A 20,638-nucleotide genomic window follows, 5' to 3' on the forward strand; every position below is an offset into this window, starting at 1 on the left:
ATCGTCAAAATAATTATTGTGAAATAATTGTTTTGGGCGAAAATAATAAATCGGAAAGAATAATTATTTGAGAAATAATTATTTTTTCTAAGTCCCGACCAAGATTAGTATGGAAATAAAATCTGTTAAAAAAAAAGATGTAATGAGTGAATCTGTTAACAGATATTTCGGCAAAATCAAATTCATTTTTGAATAAATCGGAAAAGAACTTAGAAGATTTTTCCGATTTATGTAGTTTTAAATATGCCACTAGGTGGCGAGAAATTCTCACTTGGCAAGACTAGTCAAAAAACTGTTAAAAGCAATTTTTATTGACGGAAAAAGAAAACCAAGTTTCCCAGTGGTAAAAACCTTCCTAGTAGAAGACCATTCACCAGGAAGATTACCAAGGAACTCCTACCTCGTCTCCGACCAGGAACCAGGTATGTGCTGACTTGACCATTTGGGGGAAATTTGGCCACCGCGTAGCTAGGAAGGGTTGCTTTCCAAGCACCCGAACGGGATTAGGGGAAAGTAGGGCCGGAAAGGGTTGCTTTCCAAGCACCCGAACGGGATTAGGGGTAAGTAGGGCCGCGATTTAGGGTATAACCGTCGGTAGGAATACTACTTTGTAAAGGTAGTAGACAGAGTTTAGCCACCAGGTGGCACCGAAAACGGAAAAACAAACGGTGTGTGCGGGTTATGTTTGAATATTGTTAATTTTGACATAACATTTTGTACATATTATCACTTAAGCTTTTGATATTTGTTGTCTTAAATAAAAAGAAATAGTGTTCCAATTATATTCCGGCTCAAATTTCATTTATAAATTACATAAGTTATCCCTGACAAGAACCTGGACTCCGGCGAGAAAATTCCGAGCCGGGGATTAATTGGTTTATTGATATTACCTGAAATATACCCGTTACATTCTTCAGTTAGAAAATCCTGAAAAAATTATAAAATTTTTAAAAAACTATTCTTCTACAACTGCTTTTTTTTCATTTTGAATGTGATATAAAAACAGTTTATATAAAAAAAAACTTATTCAGAGTCGAATGAATAACAGAATGTTTTTAGTCATTTATATGATTATTAAAAAAAATTTTGATTTTAATTATAATATAAATACATATTTAACAACACAATCTAGAAGTCTGAGAATAAATTTCGTAACGAATCGACTTTGTGAATTTTAAAGACCTTTATCATTTCTCTCAATAATATAGTCCTATTTAAAAAGTTCACTTGGTGGCATTCAAAAATATTAATTTTTCGTGAGAATAAGTTGAAAACTTTAAATACAGTTCATGGAGTACAGACGTGGTCATAGTTGAGTAGCTATATTATCCTCACGTGGGTCAAGGTTTGAATTTCAATGCGTGCTTGATGCTTGACACATATATTATCGTCAAACTAAGGCCAAGGCCCCATAAATTACTCTTTGATTGTCATAATTATCAAAATTTGATTTTAGATTAGATGAGTTAAAGATGTTCATTGAACTTTCAAAAATTTTATGATGATTTTTATGTAAACTGACTGTAAGGAAATTTTTTTAAATATTACAGTTTACATTTATACACAGAAAAAAAAATGTTCTTGAATTAAGTATATAATTTTGAAGAACTTAATATTCTTGATTTGAGTAGAAAAATTCTTGATTTAAGGAAATTTTACATGGTTCAAGACAATTACCCCCTTCAAAATTATATTCTTGGTTCAAGAATTTTTCTCTTGAATCAAGTTAATTTTTTTTTCAGTGTAGATAAAAAACTTTCATAGACAAATATATTTTTTTCAAAGAGACTAAATCATATTCCTTAGTTAGAAAATAAAAATCAAAACGACTGACAATTTTAGTTCCCTATAAAAGACGGAATTCAAAAGTAATGGAAATATTCAAATTTATTGAAAAAATTCAAGTTACATTATTTCCATGATTATTATTACATGCTATACTTTACAAGAGCATACGCAATATTTAGTGATACTTAATAAGAATACCAAAATTATTAATGAATTGAAGCCATTCTCATCATAAATCTAGACAAGAATTTCAACTTATTACATTTATGTGTATATTTATCTAAAATTGTACTATTCTTTACACTGATTTATATAAAAAACTTCCTCATAAAAGACGTAGAAAAAGTATATGGAGATATTGATCAATTGTTCAACACGGTTACAATTATTTGTACGACCCTGAAGTGAGCTACGAAGTCAAAACGAAAATTTAGTGCGGCATACAATAAATACGATCAGATTTGCTTTAAAATTAAAAATTTACAGAAAGCATTTTTTTTTTTTTATTTATGACCCCCCTGGGGAAAATATATATGAAAACATATAAGTAAAGATATAAAAAAATTATATCCAACGTATATCTAATTGATATTTGGTTTTTTTAAGTTTCTGCTAAAAAAATCAAAGATTTTCGAAAACCGGGAAGTTATTGGTTTTACCCCCCGTACTGAAAAAAAAATATATGCCGCATATACGGGGGCAAAAAAAAAGTATGTGGCGTATATATTTTATATGTGCGACGTATATGTATTTTTGTCAGCATATATGCGCATATATATTTTTTCAGTGTGGGCCCGTTTTGCAAAAATCAATTTTCATCAGATCTCGACGTTTTAAGGTCACAGGAAGCTTCCCTGACTACCCCCGCGATGTTGTCACTATGTCTGCACGTGTGTGTGTGTGTGTATGAATGCCACGTATATCTAATTTATAGATTCGGACACATCGATTCGGACCGATAGATTTCGACAAATCACAAAAAAACTAAGAAAAAATTTTTTTTTTTAATTGTTTTTTTTTTGGAATAACTTTTAAACGGCACTATCGATCAACTCCAAAAACTAATCAGCTCTTAACCTTGAAAAACTACGTCGATCGCCGCCAAGGACGTCAAAATCGATCGATTGGTTCCTGAGTTATCATTGGCGAAAAAATTCGGAAAAAGTGAATTTTTCAAATTTCTTCAAAATTTTTGGTCTGATCAATTTGTGTTTGAAATTTTATCCTAGGATTGTAAAAACTGTATCAAATGCTACCAACTGCGTGAAAATCGGTTTATTCATTCAAAAGTAATCGCAGTTTTAAAATTTAAAGAATATTGTTTTATTAAACTTACATCAGAGTTTTGAGCTCGAAGAGCTCAAAAGCATAGAACTGCTAACTCTTTGAGCTTGGAGAGCTCAAAATAACACATAAATTATATTTTTGAGGTCAAAGAGTTCAAAAACGTCATAAGTGCGTTTTTAAACGCTTATGTATAGAATTGGCGGGAAGTTGCAGGGACGGCCGTTAGGGTTAGCTGTTTTCCGATTTTTTTTTTTTTAACTTCCCGCTAAGGAAATCGAAGATTTTCTAAAAATCGGGAAGTTATTGTTTTCACCCCGTTTTGCAAAAATCGAGGTTTCAACAGATCTCAAGGTTTTGAAGCCCTAAAAAGCTACCCTGACTATTTTTATGATGGTTATGAATGTCCGTACGTCTGTATGTATGTATGTATGTGTGTGTGTGTGTGTGTGTGTGTGTGTGTTTTTTTTTTTTTTTTTAGGGGGGGGAATCCTTTTTACGGATTCTAGGCATAGCTGTTTGGCCTGGATATGTGGCGACTCGACGCAGCGTCATACTAAAAGCAATGACGCACACTGCTTCTTCTGATATAGTGCGGAAAGCACTAGCTACTCGTAGGGCTGTGTGTGTGTGTGTGTGTGTGTGTGTGTGTGTGTGTGTGTGTAAACCTCTTATAACTTCTGAACGGCTTGATCGATTTCATCGCAGTTGGTGTCATTCGAAAGGTCTTTGCCAAACTTAAATTTCCTGTAAGTCGGAACTGATTCGGACCAGTAGATTTCGAGAAATTGCAAAAAAAGTGAAAAAAAAAGTTGTTTTTTTTTTTCATTTTTTTAAAATATCTCCGAATTGGCTGAACCGATCGATCTCAAAAACTAATCAGCTTTTAACCTTGAAAACCCGCATCGATCGCCACCAAAAGCATCAGAATCGGTTGATGCGTTCGTGAGATATCGTTGTGAAAAAAATCGAAAAAAGTGTTTTTAAAGTGAAACTTTTATTATATCGTTTCAAACTTTTTCGTCTGTGTGTTGCATGTCGCGTGACGGTCGGCCGCGGAGTAAGGATAAAGTGAAAGGCGCTCGTCAGAGCAGCCAAGGCCAATATGGCGGCGCCTATAGTTCGCAGCAGCTGACCGTGTAGTGTATAGACTATTACTCATTTGTGCCAGTGCTCCACGCTATTTTGTTTGTTTTTTATTCAAAATATATGTATCTTATAAAATAGTTCATTATTAAATATTTAACCTATTGATAATATCTTTTTAATTAATATTTTTTCAAAAATAATATTAATTACATGAATTAAAAGACTTACAAATATTGTAGCACTAAACTAGATTTTGTTTCCAATAAATTCCGAAAAATTATTAAAATGGTCTATAAAATAAATTTAAAAAAATATGGATAGAATTACTAGATTTGATGAATAAACTGATTAACCCTGTATTAAAAAATTATGAACTCAATAAAAATATACCTAAACTAGCTGACCCGGCAAACGTTGTTTTGCCATATAAATAATTTCCTAGTAATTTCTAGTGTAGACAAAAAATAGCTTACTTATTGTGAGTATGTATGTATGTTAGAATGTGTATATTGTATGTATGTAAGAATGTGGTATATGCGTGAAATAAGCATGGAGCGCTGTGAACGATGAGGGAATATAAAAATAACAAAAGGCAAACATTATTTTTAAGTTATTATAATTTATTCCTTAAAATTATATATCATTAATTAAACAATTACGACAGTAACACTATTGAACAATATCAATCTCTTAATGCTATAGCGTGAACAGTATTTTTTGTTAGTCCATCTTTAGCTAACACAAACAAACTGGATGGTTTACCCACTCGAGAGCATGCCACGTATAATTGTCCGTGTGAAAAACATGGTGTTCTCAAATCTAATCCACAAACAGACATCGTTTGACCTTGGGATTTGTTGATAGTCATTGCAAATGCCAATCTAATCGGAAACTGAATACGTTTGAATTGAATTGGCACATCTGTAGGTATAATAGGAATCCGTGGTATGAGTATATTTTCACCTCTGAACTTGCCATTTAAAATCCTGGCTTCGATCACGTTTTTCATTAATTTTTGAATGACTTATCGCATACCGTTGCACAGCCAGGGCGGGTTCAAATTACGAAGCAAGATAATTGGAGATCCAACCTTTAATTGTAAATTATGCGGTGGCATGCCTGGCAAATCCAGTGAGTTCAAAAACTCTGTGGGAAAATTTACTGCTTCGCTGTCGTCGCAAACTGTATCAATAGATTTATATGATACCAAGTTCCCTGGCAACAACATTTGTATCTTCAGATTTAAATTGTCAACGTCTACATTTTTTGCCGCTAAAATCGCTCTTTCTGCAAGCCACTCATGATTTATGTACTGTGTGTGTACATCGGGAAATATTTGTTCAATGAGAGTATCTTGCGAATCAGCGATTGTGCAGAAATCGGTCGGTAATTTTACGTATCCAGTTTCATCTATAGCAACTTTTCCATCACCGATATCTAAGAGTTGTTTTGAAAATGTTTCAGCGGATGGATCTTGAAGCATTTGAACGCGCATATTTATTTTTAGCTGTAATTTTTCAACATTACGCCACAATGGAGATGATTTTAAGCAAGCGTTGATCTCATCAGCATATGTTGAACGTGGAATGACTGGAAGTGTTTGTCTGAAATCACCTGAAAGGACCAACAGAGTTCCGCCAAATAGTTTGTCACTGTTTTTAATATCTTTCAATGTCCTGTTCAACGCCTCAAGTGAATGTTTGTGTGCCATAGTACATTCATCTCAAATAATAATTTTACACCGTTTCAGCACAGTGGCCATGGACGATTGTTTCTTAATGTTGCATACTGCGTCGGGGTTATTCTGAATATTTAGTGGCAGCTTAAATACTGAATGAGCTGTTCTACCTCCATCCAATAAAGTTGCTGCAATGCCCGATGATGCAACAGCCAATGCGATGCCATTATTTGATCGTATTTCAGCAAGAATTAGCGAAATAACGAATGTTTTGCCAGTTCCACCTGGTGCATCCAAAAAGAAGAACCCACCTTGTACAGCTGAAACTGCGAGCATAATGCGATCATAAATGGTTCTTTGTTCCTCATTCATTAGTGGGACATTGCGGGCAACAATCGCTGCCATTTCTACAGTACTGTACTGCAGTTCACGATTCATTTCAGTATTCATTAAATCAGATGCAGTTCGATTTGGCGAATTCATACCGAAATTACTAAGTGGTAAGTTGGCAATGACAATGCAAGGATCCTCAATAGCAATCAATGCTTAATTGTACATTTCGTCACTGAATGTTATGGTTAGATCGTGGCACCGTATACGATGTTGATGCAATATATCATCAGTCATTGAATCTTTGTGATTTTCCCATAATATCTGTGCTCGGGCTGGGAAACATGTAGTCAACACTATAGCGAATAGTAGACGAATTTGTATTGCTGTACAGTTCAATGCACCTTCAGCAAGCATGCATTCCCACTGGTTGTCGTCTTCCAGCAAGCCGAGTGCAAGGTATGCATCTTTATACGTTGGATATTGTTGCCCATTCACTTTACGTATATCTTGAAATGATAATGGGCCAGTAACATTAACCAACAACAGTCGAAGATAAAAGCACTCCGTGTGTCTTGGATTGACTGTAAATAATCGCCCCAAGGCGTTTGATTTAAATAAATTGAAACATGCAGCAACTGGTGAGCCTTGCTTGCGGGGCATCCATGTTTTTGTTTGAGTCCATGTGAAATAGCGTGGTACTTGTGAATAGAGTAATGTTCGTGCAAAGGCACCAAAATCATCCGCACGATTACACAATTCAAAAAATGCAGTGAGTGTAGTTTTAGGTGGATTTATTGCACGATCAATCGCTGTCTCGTTTGTGAAAAATACACGCTGATCGTTTTCAAGATGGATGGCTAACTCAACAACTGCTGGATCCCGTTCATGAATTGGAAAACCAAAGATACGCCAAGCAGCTTCATTGGAGCTGATGTACCGACCAATTTGGTAGAGCGTTATTTCATCGTTTTTATTCACTGGAGGAGCATTCACATTAGTATTTTCCACTCTAAACACAGCCATATCACTGCCTTTATGGACATACTTGCAAATGTATTTGATGCTCTTCACAGAACTGCAGAACTCAATATTAATATGAGCATTATATGTCTTGCTCAGCAGAGGCGAATATGGCACCACCCAACGATTGTCAATATCAATGTCTGTGTTGATGATATTTTTAATAAATGATTGTCCGCCATTTTCAGGATTTCTTCGACGATATATTGGGTATCCGTCGACATTTGTGACCGTATCATTGGTAAAATCATTAGGGAAATTTTTAGTACATTTTCTATCAGCCATGCAAGGCGATGAACTATTAAGAGTACCACATGGACCATGAATCATGTTTGTTGTAACAATATCAAAAAGCAGTTGGTCAGTGGATGGATCTGGAATTTCCGCAGAAATGATACTATCGATTTCTTCAGGACGGATTTTGTCGATGAACCAAACCAAAATGTGTGCATGAGGTAATCTTCGCTTTTGCCACTCAACCGAATACATCCAGCAACGTGTGGGACCAAATACATGTGATTTAGTAATGAAACTTATTAAAGACTTCAATTTTTGTCTGAACACACGTGCTGTAATGTCATGGCGATGTATTGCATTTTGGCCAGGCAGTAGCAAAGATGTAATCTCTGGCCATTTTGGATTACATGTGAACGTGATAAATAAACATGGTCGTCCATATTCGCGCACGAAAGTCAGAGCATCCTGTATATATTCTTGCATATGACGTGGACTGCCTACGTACGATGATGGTAAAATGACATGGTTACCAATTTCGGCGACGTCGGCGTTGTTGTTTATAGTGTCTCGCAAATGAATGTACTCTTCCGCGCGCAGCTTTTGTTGATTATATCGTAAGTATCGTAGTCGTTCGCTCTCAATCTTCGCGTACATGTCGACCATGAATTGTTGACAAAGCTCAGGACATCGTAAAATGACGTTGTCCAGGCCACGTCTAATCATTAATCGGTACGCATAATAATCCTTTGAGCTAACTTTCTTGTTTGTTTCAGCTCCTGTAATATTTGTTCATAAAAATTAATTTAAATTTATTACGTTCAATAATTTAATTGTTTTGTTAAATGATTAATGATCAAATTATTAATCAATGAAGTACCTGATACGGGATCTCGTTGTTTTATGTTTATGCAATATCCGTCTTGTCCCTTCCAGAATATTAGCGGATATTGGAGAGCGTCATATGAACGATGTGTGTCAGCAATGAACTGAAGATTATTATTTCTTCTACGAATCACAATTTCTCGTGCAGCTGTACAATCGCCAACAATGATTCCAGCAACATCATCAACAACGGATGCATTCAATCTACGAATATGCTCTCCAGCTGGTGTATTATCAGAATTAATGACGATAGCGTGATTATCGCTTTGTAATTGGTGCATATGTGATTTGAATATTTTCAACAACTCGTTGTGCTCGTTCAAAAGAGCATCTAGCTCGCTGACGATGCGCCTGGCATAAAGTGAATCAAGGTTATTATAATCACAACGTGCATTCACGCGATTGGCAAGTGCGCTTCCGGAATCCTCGCCGCCCATAAAGTAGATTTGTAAGAATTTATGTGGTTCGTTTGGCATTGGCAGCAGTGAGCCCATTTTATGATAAACTTGGCCTCTGATTTTGAATGTAGAATTGAATTGTTGACCATTTGCATTAGTATTTCGAACTATTTCTGTTGCTCCGAACGATGTCATTTGAAAGCATGAATAGAATCTTCGAATTGACTTCAGGAACACGTTAGAATCTGGATCCGTGCCGATAAGTAAGCCGTTCAATGGTTCAAGTGGTGTTTCAATTTCAGGTAGTTGCACTTTTCCTGACGCGCAACACATCCCAGCTGGCTCATTTTTGAATTTCAGAGCATGACAATGCGGACATTCCTTGTCCATAGCACCAATTACCACTTTTGAATGAGCATAATATTCATTATCGGGCTCATACTGGAATGCTAGACGCAGGAATGAATCAGATATAAATGCTCGATGTACCTGTTGTCGTTGTTGGTCATTTGTTCTTCGTCTATTGACTGTGAAACGGCGTGATTGTCGTTGTTCTAATCTTCTGACTTCATTGCGTTCAGCTCGTGTATCTTCTGGCTCTTCTTGATGCAATCGCGCCATTCTGATACGTGCATCAGTATTTTGTTGCTGGATTTGTTCTTCTGTTCTTTCGGATCTGCTATTTCGCAAGTTTCGAGCTTTACTTGTACTGCGGCTCAAATCAGCCCCTTTGCGTTTTCTTGGCATTGCTCACTGTACAAAACATACATAAATAGAATTAATGAAATTATTTAATGATGAAAAATGTTAAAAGTATAATTAGGGCCAGGATTTTTGCCGCAGTTTTGAAATGATTAGTTTTAATTTATGAAATTATAACAAAAATATAAGTTTTATGGAAAAATTTTTCGAAAAAAAGTAAAAAATTAAATTTTATGAAAACATTGTCTCTTATAATTTTTTCATACAACCAATATTTCCATTGACATTTCAAAATAAAGATTCATAATGATTGATTTTTTGGAAACTATGAAAATCTTAATTGTTCAATTACATTTTTTTAATAAAATTAAATTAAAATTACATTTTTATAAGATCAACAACATTTTCGATATAAATAAAAAAAAGTATACTTACAACACAAAATCCGTTGTTATTGGAAGCTCGTGTCACGTGTTGAGTACTTTTGAGGTTATAAAATCACTTGATTAACTAATCGTGCAAAATACACTCAAAATTGATAATTTAATTATTATTGATAAAATAGGAATGATTAAAAGTTAATATGAGAGTTACACTGAGATAGCAAAATAATAATTTTCAACGTTACTACTACACTTGATGCATAAACAATAATGATGGCCGACAACTGTGTAGGGAGTGAGAAAGAAAGGAGACCGGCTTCGTTCTCATCCCTACTCCGTGCTGTTTACTGGGTCAGAAGTGACACCTGTAGACATTTGGCGGGGATAACTAATTAAATGACGATTGATCAGTTTTCGACCGGAGAGGAAAAATGATTAAATTACTAAAATGGCTATTAAAAAATAAGGGTTGATCGTAGAAGGGTGAAAATTGAGGATTGTATGTATTTTTGTATGTTGTATCATAAAAAAATAGAAATTAAAAATTTTCTCTAAAAATTAAAAAAAAATTTAGGGGTGGACTACCCCTAACATTTAGGGGGATGTAAAATAATGTTTAAAATAATGTTTAACCCAGCCTCGGCCATGCCAATGATTACCCAACCTTGGGCCAAGACTTGCTAACCTAGCCTTGGCCATTCATTGGTGACCCAAGCGTGAGCCAAGAATGGTTAACCTAGCTTCGGCCATACCAATAATTATCCAAGCTTGGACCAAGATTGGGCAACCAAGCCTTGGTCGCCCCAATTATGACCCGAGCCTGGGCCAGAACTGGGTCCCCCAGTCACGGCTACAATGATTACCCAAGGGTTAGCCAAGATTGGGAAACTTATACTGAAAAAAAAAATTAACTCGATTCAAGAGAAAAATTCTTGAACCAAGAAAATAACTTTGAAGAAAAAGATTAAATTCTTTAAAATTATTTACTTGATTCAAGTAAATTTTTTTTTCTGTATAGCCATGGCCGTTGAATGGCAACCCAGACTTGAGCCAGAATTGGGTAATCTAGCCTTAGCCACCCTCGCGGTTTTTGAAATACCGTAAATTTTCGGTATTAATGCGTTTACTGTAAATTTACCGTTATAATTCTGAAATAATACGGTATTTCTGTGGTCATTTTGGCCAGTTTTTTTGCTATAGTTATACAGCATTTGTATCGTACTTCTGCTGCAAAGTTCAGAAATAATACTATAAAATTACTGTAAAACTCTAGAACTTTTATTGTAAAAAATCTATGTATTAACTATAATATTATTATAATTTTGCCGCGTTTATACTGATATAATTAAAGATATAATGCTTTCTACCGTAAGATGGACGGTTTTGTTTATTACTCGGCGAGTCTTATTAGGTGACTGAGTAAATAGATATGGATAATGTCTCTGATAGCTCAACTGGTAGAGCCTTCGGCGCGTAACTAAATGATCTGGGTTCTAATCTCGGTCTAGACTAAAAAAAATTATTAATAATAATAATAATCGAGAAATTAGTTTGTCAACCTCTTAAAAATTATTCATAATAATTTATAATATTATAAAAAAAATTTTTAAGCTATTAAAAAATAGTAGTAATGCAGTATATTTTTGGTATTTTGCCGGTAATAGAAAGTAGGGATCTTCTTTTCCGGTTTTTTGCTGCAATATACCGTAATTTTTCTATTGTATTGCCATGAATATTCTGAATTTATTTCGTAATTTTTTCGTAATAATTCGACAAAAAAACTGGCTAAAATAACTGAAGTATTACAGTAAAAATACAGCACTTATATCGTATAAATACCGAATCTTTACGGCATTTCCAAAACCGCGAAGGCATTCAATAAAAAATTCAAACTTAATAAATCATTAAGTAATAGAATTTTAAACAGTAAATATTTATTGTTTAACGAATATTTGCTAACAAATTCTAAAATTTAAAATTTATTATTTAACCAAGACAATTGCATATCGTCAAAATTGATACAGTCTTAAAAAAATTAAAATATAATAATTTACAGTTGAATTTTTAATATTGATAATTTTAAACATGAAAATTTATCATAAGATATTAAAAATATACAGAACGATGTACAAAGTTTAAAGTAGTATAAGAACTTGATTCTTGCACTTTTTTAACTAATAAATATCTGTAAAAAATAGTTAATTTTCATCAAAGCACAATATTAAATAACATAAATTATATAAATAATAAACCGTCACACTTCGTCACCATATAGATTTAGCTTATGAGAATAATGAGATGTGCATCAACTAATCGGTCGTACGGTGTAGGGGTTAGTCATCGGTCTGGCAAGCGCGCGGCTCGGGTTCGAATCTCGGTTAGAACGGATACGATTTTCACTTTATTTCTATAATTAGCAACAGTTAGGTTTAAATTTACTTTACTTACAAAATAAAATAAAAAAATAACACCCCATAAATTCTTTTTTTATCATTTTTTATCAAATGGCATGGACCAGACTTGAAAATTAACTATGGCTCAGCCCTGGTAACCAGGCATGGGCCAGTCCTGGTAACCAGGCATGGGCCAGTCCTGATAACCAGGCTTGGCCCATCGTTATCATCCCAGACTTCAACCAGGACTGGGCCAAGCTAGACCCCGTGGTACTTTCCTCTATGGGATATGTACTAAATTTCATTAAGATCCGTTAATGACTATAAGCACAATCGCGGCAACATCCCCTATGCTGACCCTTTTCATTTACCAATTATCAAGTTAGGATTAAAAACACAATTTTAATACCCTAAATTGATTAATTTTCTGAAAATTTCTAGTTAAATGTCAACAATCCGAATAAATTTTCACTTGCATCGTGGTGGTAAAGCAGTTCTCAAATTTGTCTTTAATGACAAATTTAGCTATGAATTATGGCTCTTTACCGTAAGATGGACGGTGGTGTTTATTACTCGGTAGGTCTTATTAGGTGACTGAATAGTAGTTACGGACAATGTCTCGGATAGCTTAACGGGTAGAGCCTTTGGCGCGTAACCAAACGATCCGAGTTCGAGTCCCGGTCTGGGCTGTCTGAATTATTTTCTCGGTTACCGAAAAAAAAAAAAAATTCCTACTGAGTAAGGTCTCCCCTCCCCCCTTTATCCTTTATTTCCCCAGTTCGCAAATTTGTTTTTAATGACAAATTTAGCTATGAATTATGGCTTTTATGGTTTCATAAAACCACACAATAATTTTTTTTTTTTAATAACTCCGAAATTTTTCATTAGATCAATTTTTTTGTTCAGAATTATTTATAGAGATCAAAAAACTACATCGATTGCCGCTAACCACGTGCAAATCGGTTAATTCATTCAAAAATTATAGCAGTTTGAAAATTAAAAAAATCGTGTTTTATCGAACTTTGATAAGATTTTTGAGCTCGAAGAGCTCAAAAGCATAGGAAAGCTATTTCTTTGAGCTCGGAGGGCTCAAAATAACACATAAACTGTATTTTTGAGCTCGAAGAGCTCAAAACCATCATAAATGCAATTTCAAGCGCTTAGGTACGAAATGAGCGGGAAGTTGCAGGAATGGCCTTCAGGGTCAACCGTTTTCCTAATTTTTTTTTTTTTTTTTTTTTTACAAAAACGTATGTGAACACTGTTTAATATGTTATCGTATATGTTAAAAGCATCCGTTTATATACAAAAAAGATTTTGAAGTTTTTCGAAAAACGGTGGAAGGTAAATCGCTTATTCAAGCTTTTAATTTGTTAACTTAAGTGCATTTTCGATAGTAATAATTAATTTTTTTTATACTTTAACGTGGTAAATTTTTACTCGACACCCTATACTTGGGGTATGAAGACCCTCCATGCTCGAATCCAACGTCGAGGATGTTATGTGTGAATGAATGAAAATTGTACTAATTTTTATTGAATTTATTTTGTAAAAATACGCGACGCTGAACGAGTGAGGAAGACAGAGCGAGTCACAGCGAGTACGAGGCTACGGAGTGGAGCAACAAGGATGGAGTTACAACGTAAACAAGTGAGTACCGAAGCGAGCGAGGCACCGAGTGCCGTAAACACCCGAGAGGTCTGAGGACAATCGATGCTGCATTGCCGCATGTTCCAATACGACGATCACCATCGATGACAGTTGGTTAGTCAGTACTGCAGGAGCAGAGGTGACTAAAAACTGTCGTGGAGGTCCGTTGATTATTATACGGACCTAGATCAACTATCGACGGGGATCAATTCCAATGGAAATGAAGACTAGCGCCGCCAACTTCAACGAAGGAAGAAGCTGGTACTTCTCCGTGAAGAAGACGATTCGAGGCTGGACTGTCGACGGATACGGACGCGCTTTTGCTCGCTCCGCAACGTAAATTTAATTTCGAAGTTATGTCGCGATTTTGTTTATTTGTAATTAATTTGTAACTTGTTGTGAAGTATTTATTTTCTAAAATTTATTATTTATTTGAGTCGACCACACGAAGCTCTTCCGAGCTGCTAAGATGAGGACGACGCTCCATTTCTTGATAAACCGACGTTCTTGTTCAGTGTTGAATCCAGCGTTTCGAGTCCACGTTGTAATTTTGTAAAATATTTTGATTAACAAAATAATACGCGAGGATTCAACGCTTTACGATTATTATTTTGTAACGCTGTTATTACATAGTGTGATTGCCGATGTATGAATGCGAGTGTGAGAAATGAAATTGAAGTAACGACGTTTAATTTTGTTAAGATTAAGCGAAACTTTAAGTTACGATGTTTTAATTTTTTTTTGTTAAAAATTAATATCGACCGCCGACGTATATTTTGTTAAATAAATTGTTATTATTTTTTATTTAATTCTTCTGAATTTATTTCGAGTAATTTTAAGAATTTCATTTATTTTGCGGTTCTATTTTTTAACGACGAGTATTTCAGCATGGCCCGCCGCCCTGAGGAAGAGGTAAGAGCTAGCCGAAGTCGAAGTAGTAATTAATTGGAGATCATTCTCCTGGCGCCCTTTTTAAGTTAATAATAGTTTTTTTAAGTAAGCCAAAATCTGCAATATAAACGGTGAGCCTGGCTTGGTAAATCCCCGGGTCAGGCAAAACCCCGTTATAATACGTAAACGAATCCATGCGTTCATACACAAAATAAAATTTACTTCAACCAAAAAATAATTTTGAGGAACTTTATCGTCGTGATTGGGAAATTTTTAAGCTAAGCATTTTTTTTTTTGGTTTAAGTAAATTTTACTCAATTCAAGAATTTTTCGTCTGGATTCAAGACAATAAAACTCTTCAAAATTATTTTCTTGTTTCAAGAATTTTTCTCTTGATTCAAGTCAATTAGTTTCTCAGTATATATATATATATATAAAACAGATGTGACATAGATGAAAATATGTGAGCAAATGTAAAAAATTGTACAAATACGTTTTCGGCGATAAAACATAAATTAGATATACGTAGCATGTAATTTATTAATATCTTTGCTTATATGTTTTCACATTTATTTTTTCCATAGAGAACACGCATTTTAAGTTTTCATTGGTTGATACATAGTATTAAAAATAATGTAAATGTTAATAACTATTAATATGTTATAAAAATGAAATCTACACATTTAATCAGGGACTAACAAGTAAGATTTATTACATCTTCATGATCTTATAAGAATATAAAATTTTTCATCGTAATAAATTTTAGTAACAAGTGATTTTTATTTATTCATGTGCACATTATTTCAAAAAAACGATTGTTTTGAAGTTAATAGTAGTACATTAATATTCATTGTTTCATAAAAGTACTTATATTGATTAGTAATTATGCTAAGATTGAAGCTTTGAATAAAATGTGCAGGCGAAATTACTCGTAAAATCGTGAACCCTCACCACCATTCTTAACATCCTCCTTTGATTCCTCGGTTGCCGATTGAATACTTTCTTTACTAGTATTGCATCCCATTTTTTATTGATGTACTAACCACTGTTTGTCAACGTACAAAATTCAATTATATTTTGCAATGAGTTTATAGTTTTTTTTATTGGACTCTTTGTTGCTTATGAAGTTTATATTTTTATTAAATTTAATCCAAAAATTTCTAACATTAACACATTTAAAAAACTATAGTTTGAAATTTTTGAAAAAATTACAAATGCTTATTAGTATATAAAAAAATTGAGTGGATAAAATATCACCAACAAGAAAGTATGTGGAACGTACATTTACATATAATATAAAATACTATTCTACGGTTGTTGAATATACATAATTAGGTTCAGAAAAATATTATTCTAGATTTAGTTTGAGCTGAAACAGAGGATTATGTAGTTAAGGATTTATCACTAAAATTTGCTACAGAAATATCTGATGATTACTATCAGAAACTAATACTATTCTACAACAATCAACATGAATATCCCGTCGATGCCGCGGGCGTACTGACTACAATTGCTTTCGACCCTGCCCTTGTGTCACGACAGTCTGAGTCAATATAGATTATTTAGTATACATATCTGACTCCAATAGTTGAAGCTTCAACCACCCTTCTTTTGCTTAGTCGTAGAAAATGATCGATCGATTCTGCATATGGGTAATTCCATGTTATGCCAGCTACTTTTCAACTTGAAAAATAAATATTTTTTTTTGACAGATTTTGCGAAATTCAAGTGTTTCGTACGAGTAAAGTTTAATTCTTCATCAAACAATTCAAGGGCAATTTCAGAAAATGGAATTAATTTTCCGCAAAATTCATTCATGAACTTCGGGAAAAAAAATTTCTTTCTTCCAATATTGATTTTAATATCAAAAAATATGAATTTTGCATGCCTTAAAAATTAAAGCTCGTTGATTTCAATACTTAATTCCTTTTTAAATTATTTAGATTTTGTTAAACAGCGATAAGATGTATACGGAAACATAGAAAAAACATTAATGAACAAATTTTGTACATTTTAGAGTGAATTGATGAGCAATTAAAGAAAAAAAAATTGTTTGTCTGTAAAGTCGGTTTACGGATGATAGTTTTACGTGATAACGTTATAAAGAAACATTGATGAAAAATTGCATACTTTTATAAATTGAATTGAATTATTATCACTGAATTATCATTGTTTTGTATTTGAAAATTAAAAAAATTTAAGTATTTAAGAATTATTTTAACAAAGAATAAGTATTTTAATACTATTACACGGGAAAAAATTTCTGGGAAAATTTACGATACAACTATTGTAAAGCTGGACTATACTTTTATTACTATTAATTGTCAAATATTTTAGAAGAAAAAATACTATTTATTCATGAAAAAATACAATATTACTATTGTAAAAAGTAAGAGATTAAAATTTCCAGTGCTGCCTCTGTATCTTTCCAATAGAACTATAGCAAATTTTACAATAGTTGAATTGGAATGTTTCTCAATTAGTGTGAGTGATGGCCGTGCACAGCGCTAGACTCCAAGTTTATGTAAATGTTAAAGGATATGGGTCTCAGTTTACCTCGGATAGCATAGAGGGAGAGTCTCTGGCTGCCAACACAGAGTTCTCGGTTCGATTCCCAGATAGCACGAAAATCTCGGTTTCTTTTTTCGATTACTGTACAGGTACCAATGAGTCCAACCTTCTATTTCTCTCCCTCCCTAATATTTCTTTTAAAAAAACGAACTGTGAATTTTTACAATAGTTGAATTGTAAAGTTCACAAACACATATTGTATAATTTGCTCTATAGTATTCGACTTTTTAAGACTCTTGCTAGTCTTATTTGTTGGATAAAATTTACAATAGTAGATCGTAAAAATTACTAAATGAGAAGTATAGTCCACCGTTACTATTTTATTTAGTAAAAATTACAATAGTAAAATAGTAAAAATTCCTTCAATTTTATTTCCGTGTAATACATTGATAATTAAAAATTGATATAATAATTATTAATGATATAATAAATTAAATTAAATTCATATAATAATTATAATAATAATGATAATAATAATAATTTCATAACTGATATAATTATTATTATTATTTATAATTAATATTAATTATTTTATTATTTTTTATTATTATTTTATTAATTTATCGTTTATAGTTATTATTAATTTATTTATTCATAATTAATATTATCAATAATAATATTTTGATATAATTTGATATAAATATTTTTAAAACTGGTTAAAAACATTAATTTTTAATTTTCAAATATTATTTACAGTTTTTGCAAATTTAATTTAAGTAATTTGTTTAAATATTCACGAATAATTAGTTATAGAACAATATTCGAACTGCTAGCTCTGACGTCACGCGAGACGAGAGATATATGAGTCACAAGCCAACGCTTAGGCTTCTCTATCGTTTGTTTTATCGTGCCTCTCTATCGCTTGTTGTGCGCTCTCGCTTGCACGCACAGGCTCAGGCGGAACGTTACATTTTTTCATGAGTGTTGCTGGTGTTCATCAATTTATAAGACGTTATCACGTCAAAATGAATTAAAAAAAAATTTAGAAGGAGAAGGGGATTTTCTATCTAAGTCTGGGCGTTTTTAACACTATCCCTTTTGAATAACACTACTAATTGACCTGACTTTTTTTTGTTTGATTTGTATCGATAACGTCTAGAAGTAATTAAAAAATCATGAGTCAATGATTATTCGTTTTATTGCTAATAGAAGATCATATCATCGTTTCGCTATAATGTGTCTTTATTAGACAGCCATATGTATTATATTTTTTTGTAAATAGAGTTTTTTATTAAGGCCATTTTAGGAGAGTACCCCTCACTTTTTTTAAAATTAAAATGGCGCCGCCTGGTGGCCAGTCCGGGTACTAAAAAAGTCCCTAGCACGTGAAAATTTTCTAAATTAAATAAAAAATATAAATAATTATTGAATATAAAAAAAATGAATGCTAAAAATAATTAAAAAAATTTCTTTATATTTTGAAATAAAAAAAAATATATAACATTGACAGAATTATTTAAATCAACGATAAGCAGTTGTGGTGACCTTGAACTGTGAACACCGTATTTATTTTTATGATATTATTAAAAAATAATGAAGCGATTGATAAAAAAAAGACCAACGTAGCTCGAATTCTACAAAAATTAAAAATATATAAAAAATAACTTACAATTATTATCCCGACACAGATGGATGTAGCTTAAAAAATCATTTTCATGTTTACATTTTGCATTTAGTAACTTTATGACAGCTGTAAGCAATATGCTCGTAATCGTTCGGCGCATGCCCGATGCATAACCGTCGTAGAGGGAAAAATTAAATTAAATAGATTGTTTTATTTTTTATATAAATTAAAATATCTCAGAAACTACGCAAAAATAGTCGAGACATGCAGTAAATGAAATTTAGAGAATTGAATTACAAACAAAATGAGCCAAACTTGATATCTCTACGACCAATAGTTTACGAAATATTAATTTTTTAATAAAAAAAAACGCGGTTCCGCTCAAACGCTTATAAACAAATAGCTGTAACTCCACAAAAAATCAATCGATTTATTTTTTTTTTTTTTAATTATAGCTTCTGTTGTTTTCTATAAGCGAAAAAATCAACCAAGCTCAAAAAAACTTTTTTGAATTTATTTGAATAATTTTCAGTTTTTTGAATTTCTGCATTAAAAAATAGTTAGAATTAGAAAAAAATTATTTTTTTTCCATATCAAAATTTTCCCCGCAACAGAGAATCGATATGAAAGAAAAATTTTGAAAAAAAAATTGTTTTAGTGCAAAAATTTAGTTAACAAGTTTAAAAAAATATGAGCTCTACGGGGACTCGATGTCCGATCCCCGATCCGAGACAGTGCACGTACGCCATTCCCCTCAAACCGTTGTCCCTAGCGGTTTTGTAGATGCCGAAAAAATGTCGCAATTATACAGTATTAATGCGGTATTTTTTCAGCATTTTTTCGGTTGTTTTGGTCAGTTTTTTTATTGAAACATTACGGAACATTTACCGTAAAAATACGATACATTTACGCTAAAAATTTAGAATATTTACGCTGAAAACGCGGCATATTTACAGCAATAAGGTCGTAAAATGACTGTATTAAAACCATATTTAAAAAAGGGTGTAAAATTAAATAACGCTCGGACTGGGATTCGAACCCAGAACCTCCCGAGGACATGTCGGCTATTCTACCATTTGAGCTACCCGGTCTATACCATACTGTTTTTTTGCTTATTCTATATACATTAAGCCACACCGTCCATCTTACGATAAGCATGTTTAAAATGAAATAATATAATTATATATGTGAAACAATAAAACTTTTCAATTTTAGGAAATTTGCAATTTACTAAGTAAGAAATTAAAAATTGAAATGAAAACTAAAATATATTTACTTAATATATGTACTATTTTATATTAATTACCGCTAAATACCTAATTAAAAAATAATATTCTACATATTTTTTATTCAAAAACAGTATTTGTTTTTGCAAAGTAGCGATGGAGAATAAAAAGCAAAATTGGAAATTTTTCATTTTATTCATTTCTAACATAAAAGTGAACTAAAAATAAAACCTAATTTTTAATAATTGTCCATTATATCAGAAAATATTCGGCAAAACTACTGTATTATTACGGTAATTATTTGGAATTTTTTGGGTAAAATTTGGGAATTAATGCGGTAATTGTATAGTATATTTTTGGTAACTGTACAGCATAAGTGCAGTATATATACTGGATAACTACAGTATAAAAACTGGCCAAAACAACTATAGTTTAACCGCATTATTACCGAATTATAACGGTAAATATACGGCATGAGCATAAATGCCGAAAAAATACGGTATTTTTACGGTATTCTCAAAACCGCGAGCGGTCGGATAAAAATGTGGG

At 32.7% G+C, this 20,638-nt stretch overlaps 2 protein-coding genes across 2 annotated transcripts in view; both read right to left on the reverse strand.

Annotated features, from left to right (window-relative positions):
• The window catches only part of LOC123268284 (obscurin), a 109,894-nt gene extending 94,053 nt beyond the window's left edge, over positions 1-15,841 (reverse strand). The window contains exon 1 of the mRNA XM_044733238.1: positions 15,680-15,841. Coding sequence (XP_044589173.1) covers positions 15,680-15,752 — 73 coding nt within the window. The 5' untranslated portion in view covers positions 15,753-15,841. The remainder of the gene's footprint in view (positions 1-15,679) is intronic.
• LOC123268276 lies at positions 6,121-9,144 on the reverse strand. The gene is made up of 2 exons (XM_044733224.1): positions 8,307-9,144; positions 6,121-8,205 (listed from the first exon to the last, which is right to left on the reverse strand). The coding sequence occupies exons 1-2, from the start codon at positions 9,097-9,099 to the stop codon at positions 6,386-6,388; spliced, it is 2,613 nt and encodes an 870-aa protein (XP_044589159.1). The 5' UTR covers positions 9,100-9,144; the 3' UTR covers positions 6,121-6,385.
• Positions 15,842-20,638: the final 4,797 nt, after the last annotated feature.

Source organism: Cotesia glomerata, linkage group LG7, assembly GCF_020080835.1.
Source record: "Cotesia glomerata isolate CgM1 linkage group LG7, MPM_Cglom_v2.3, whole genome shotgun sequence".
Taxonomy (NCBI): domain Eukaryota; kingdom Metazoa; phylum Arthropoda; class Insecta; order Hymenoptera; family Braconidae; genus Cotesia; species Cotesia glomerata.

Coding starts and splice junctions, on each gene's coding strand:
- LOC123268276 (XM_044733224.1), bottom strand. CDS start 9,099: ATGGACAAGGAATGTCCGCATTGTCATGCTCTGAAATTCAAAAATGAG. Junction 8,206..8,306: donor ACAACGAGATCCCGTATCAG/GTACTTCATTGA, acceptor CAAATATTACAG/GAGCTGAAACAAACAAGAAA.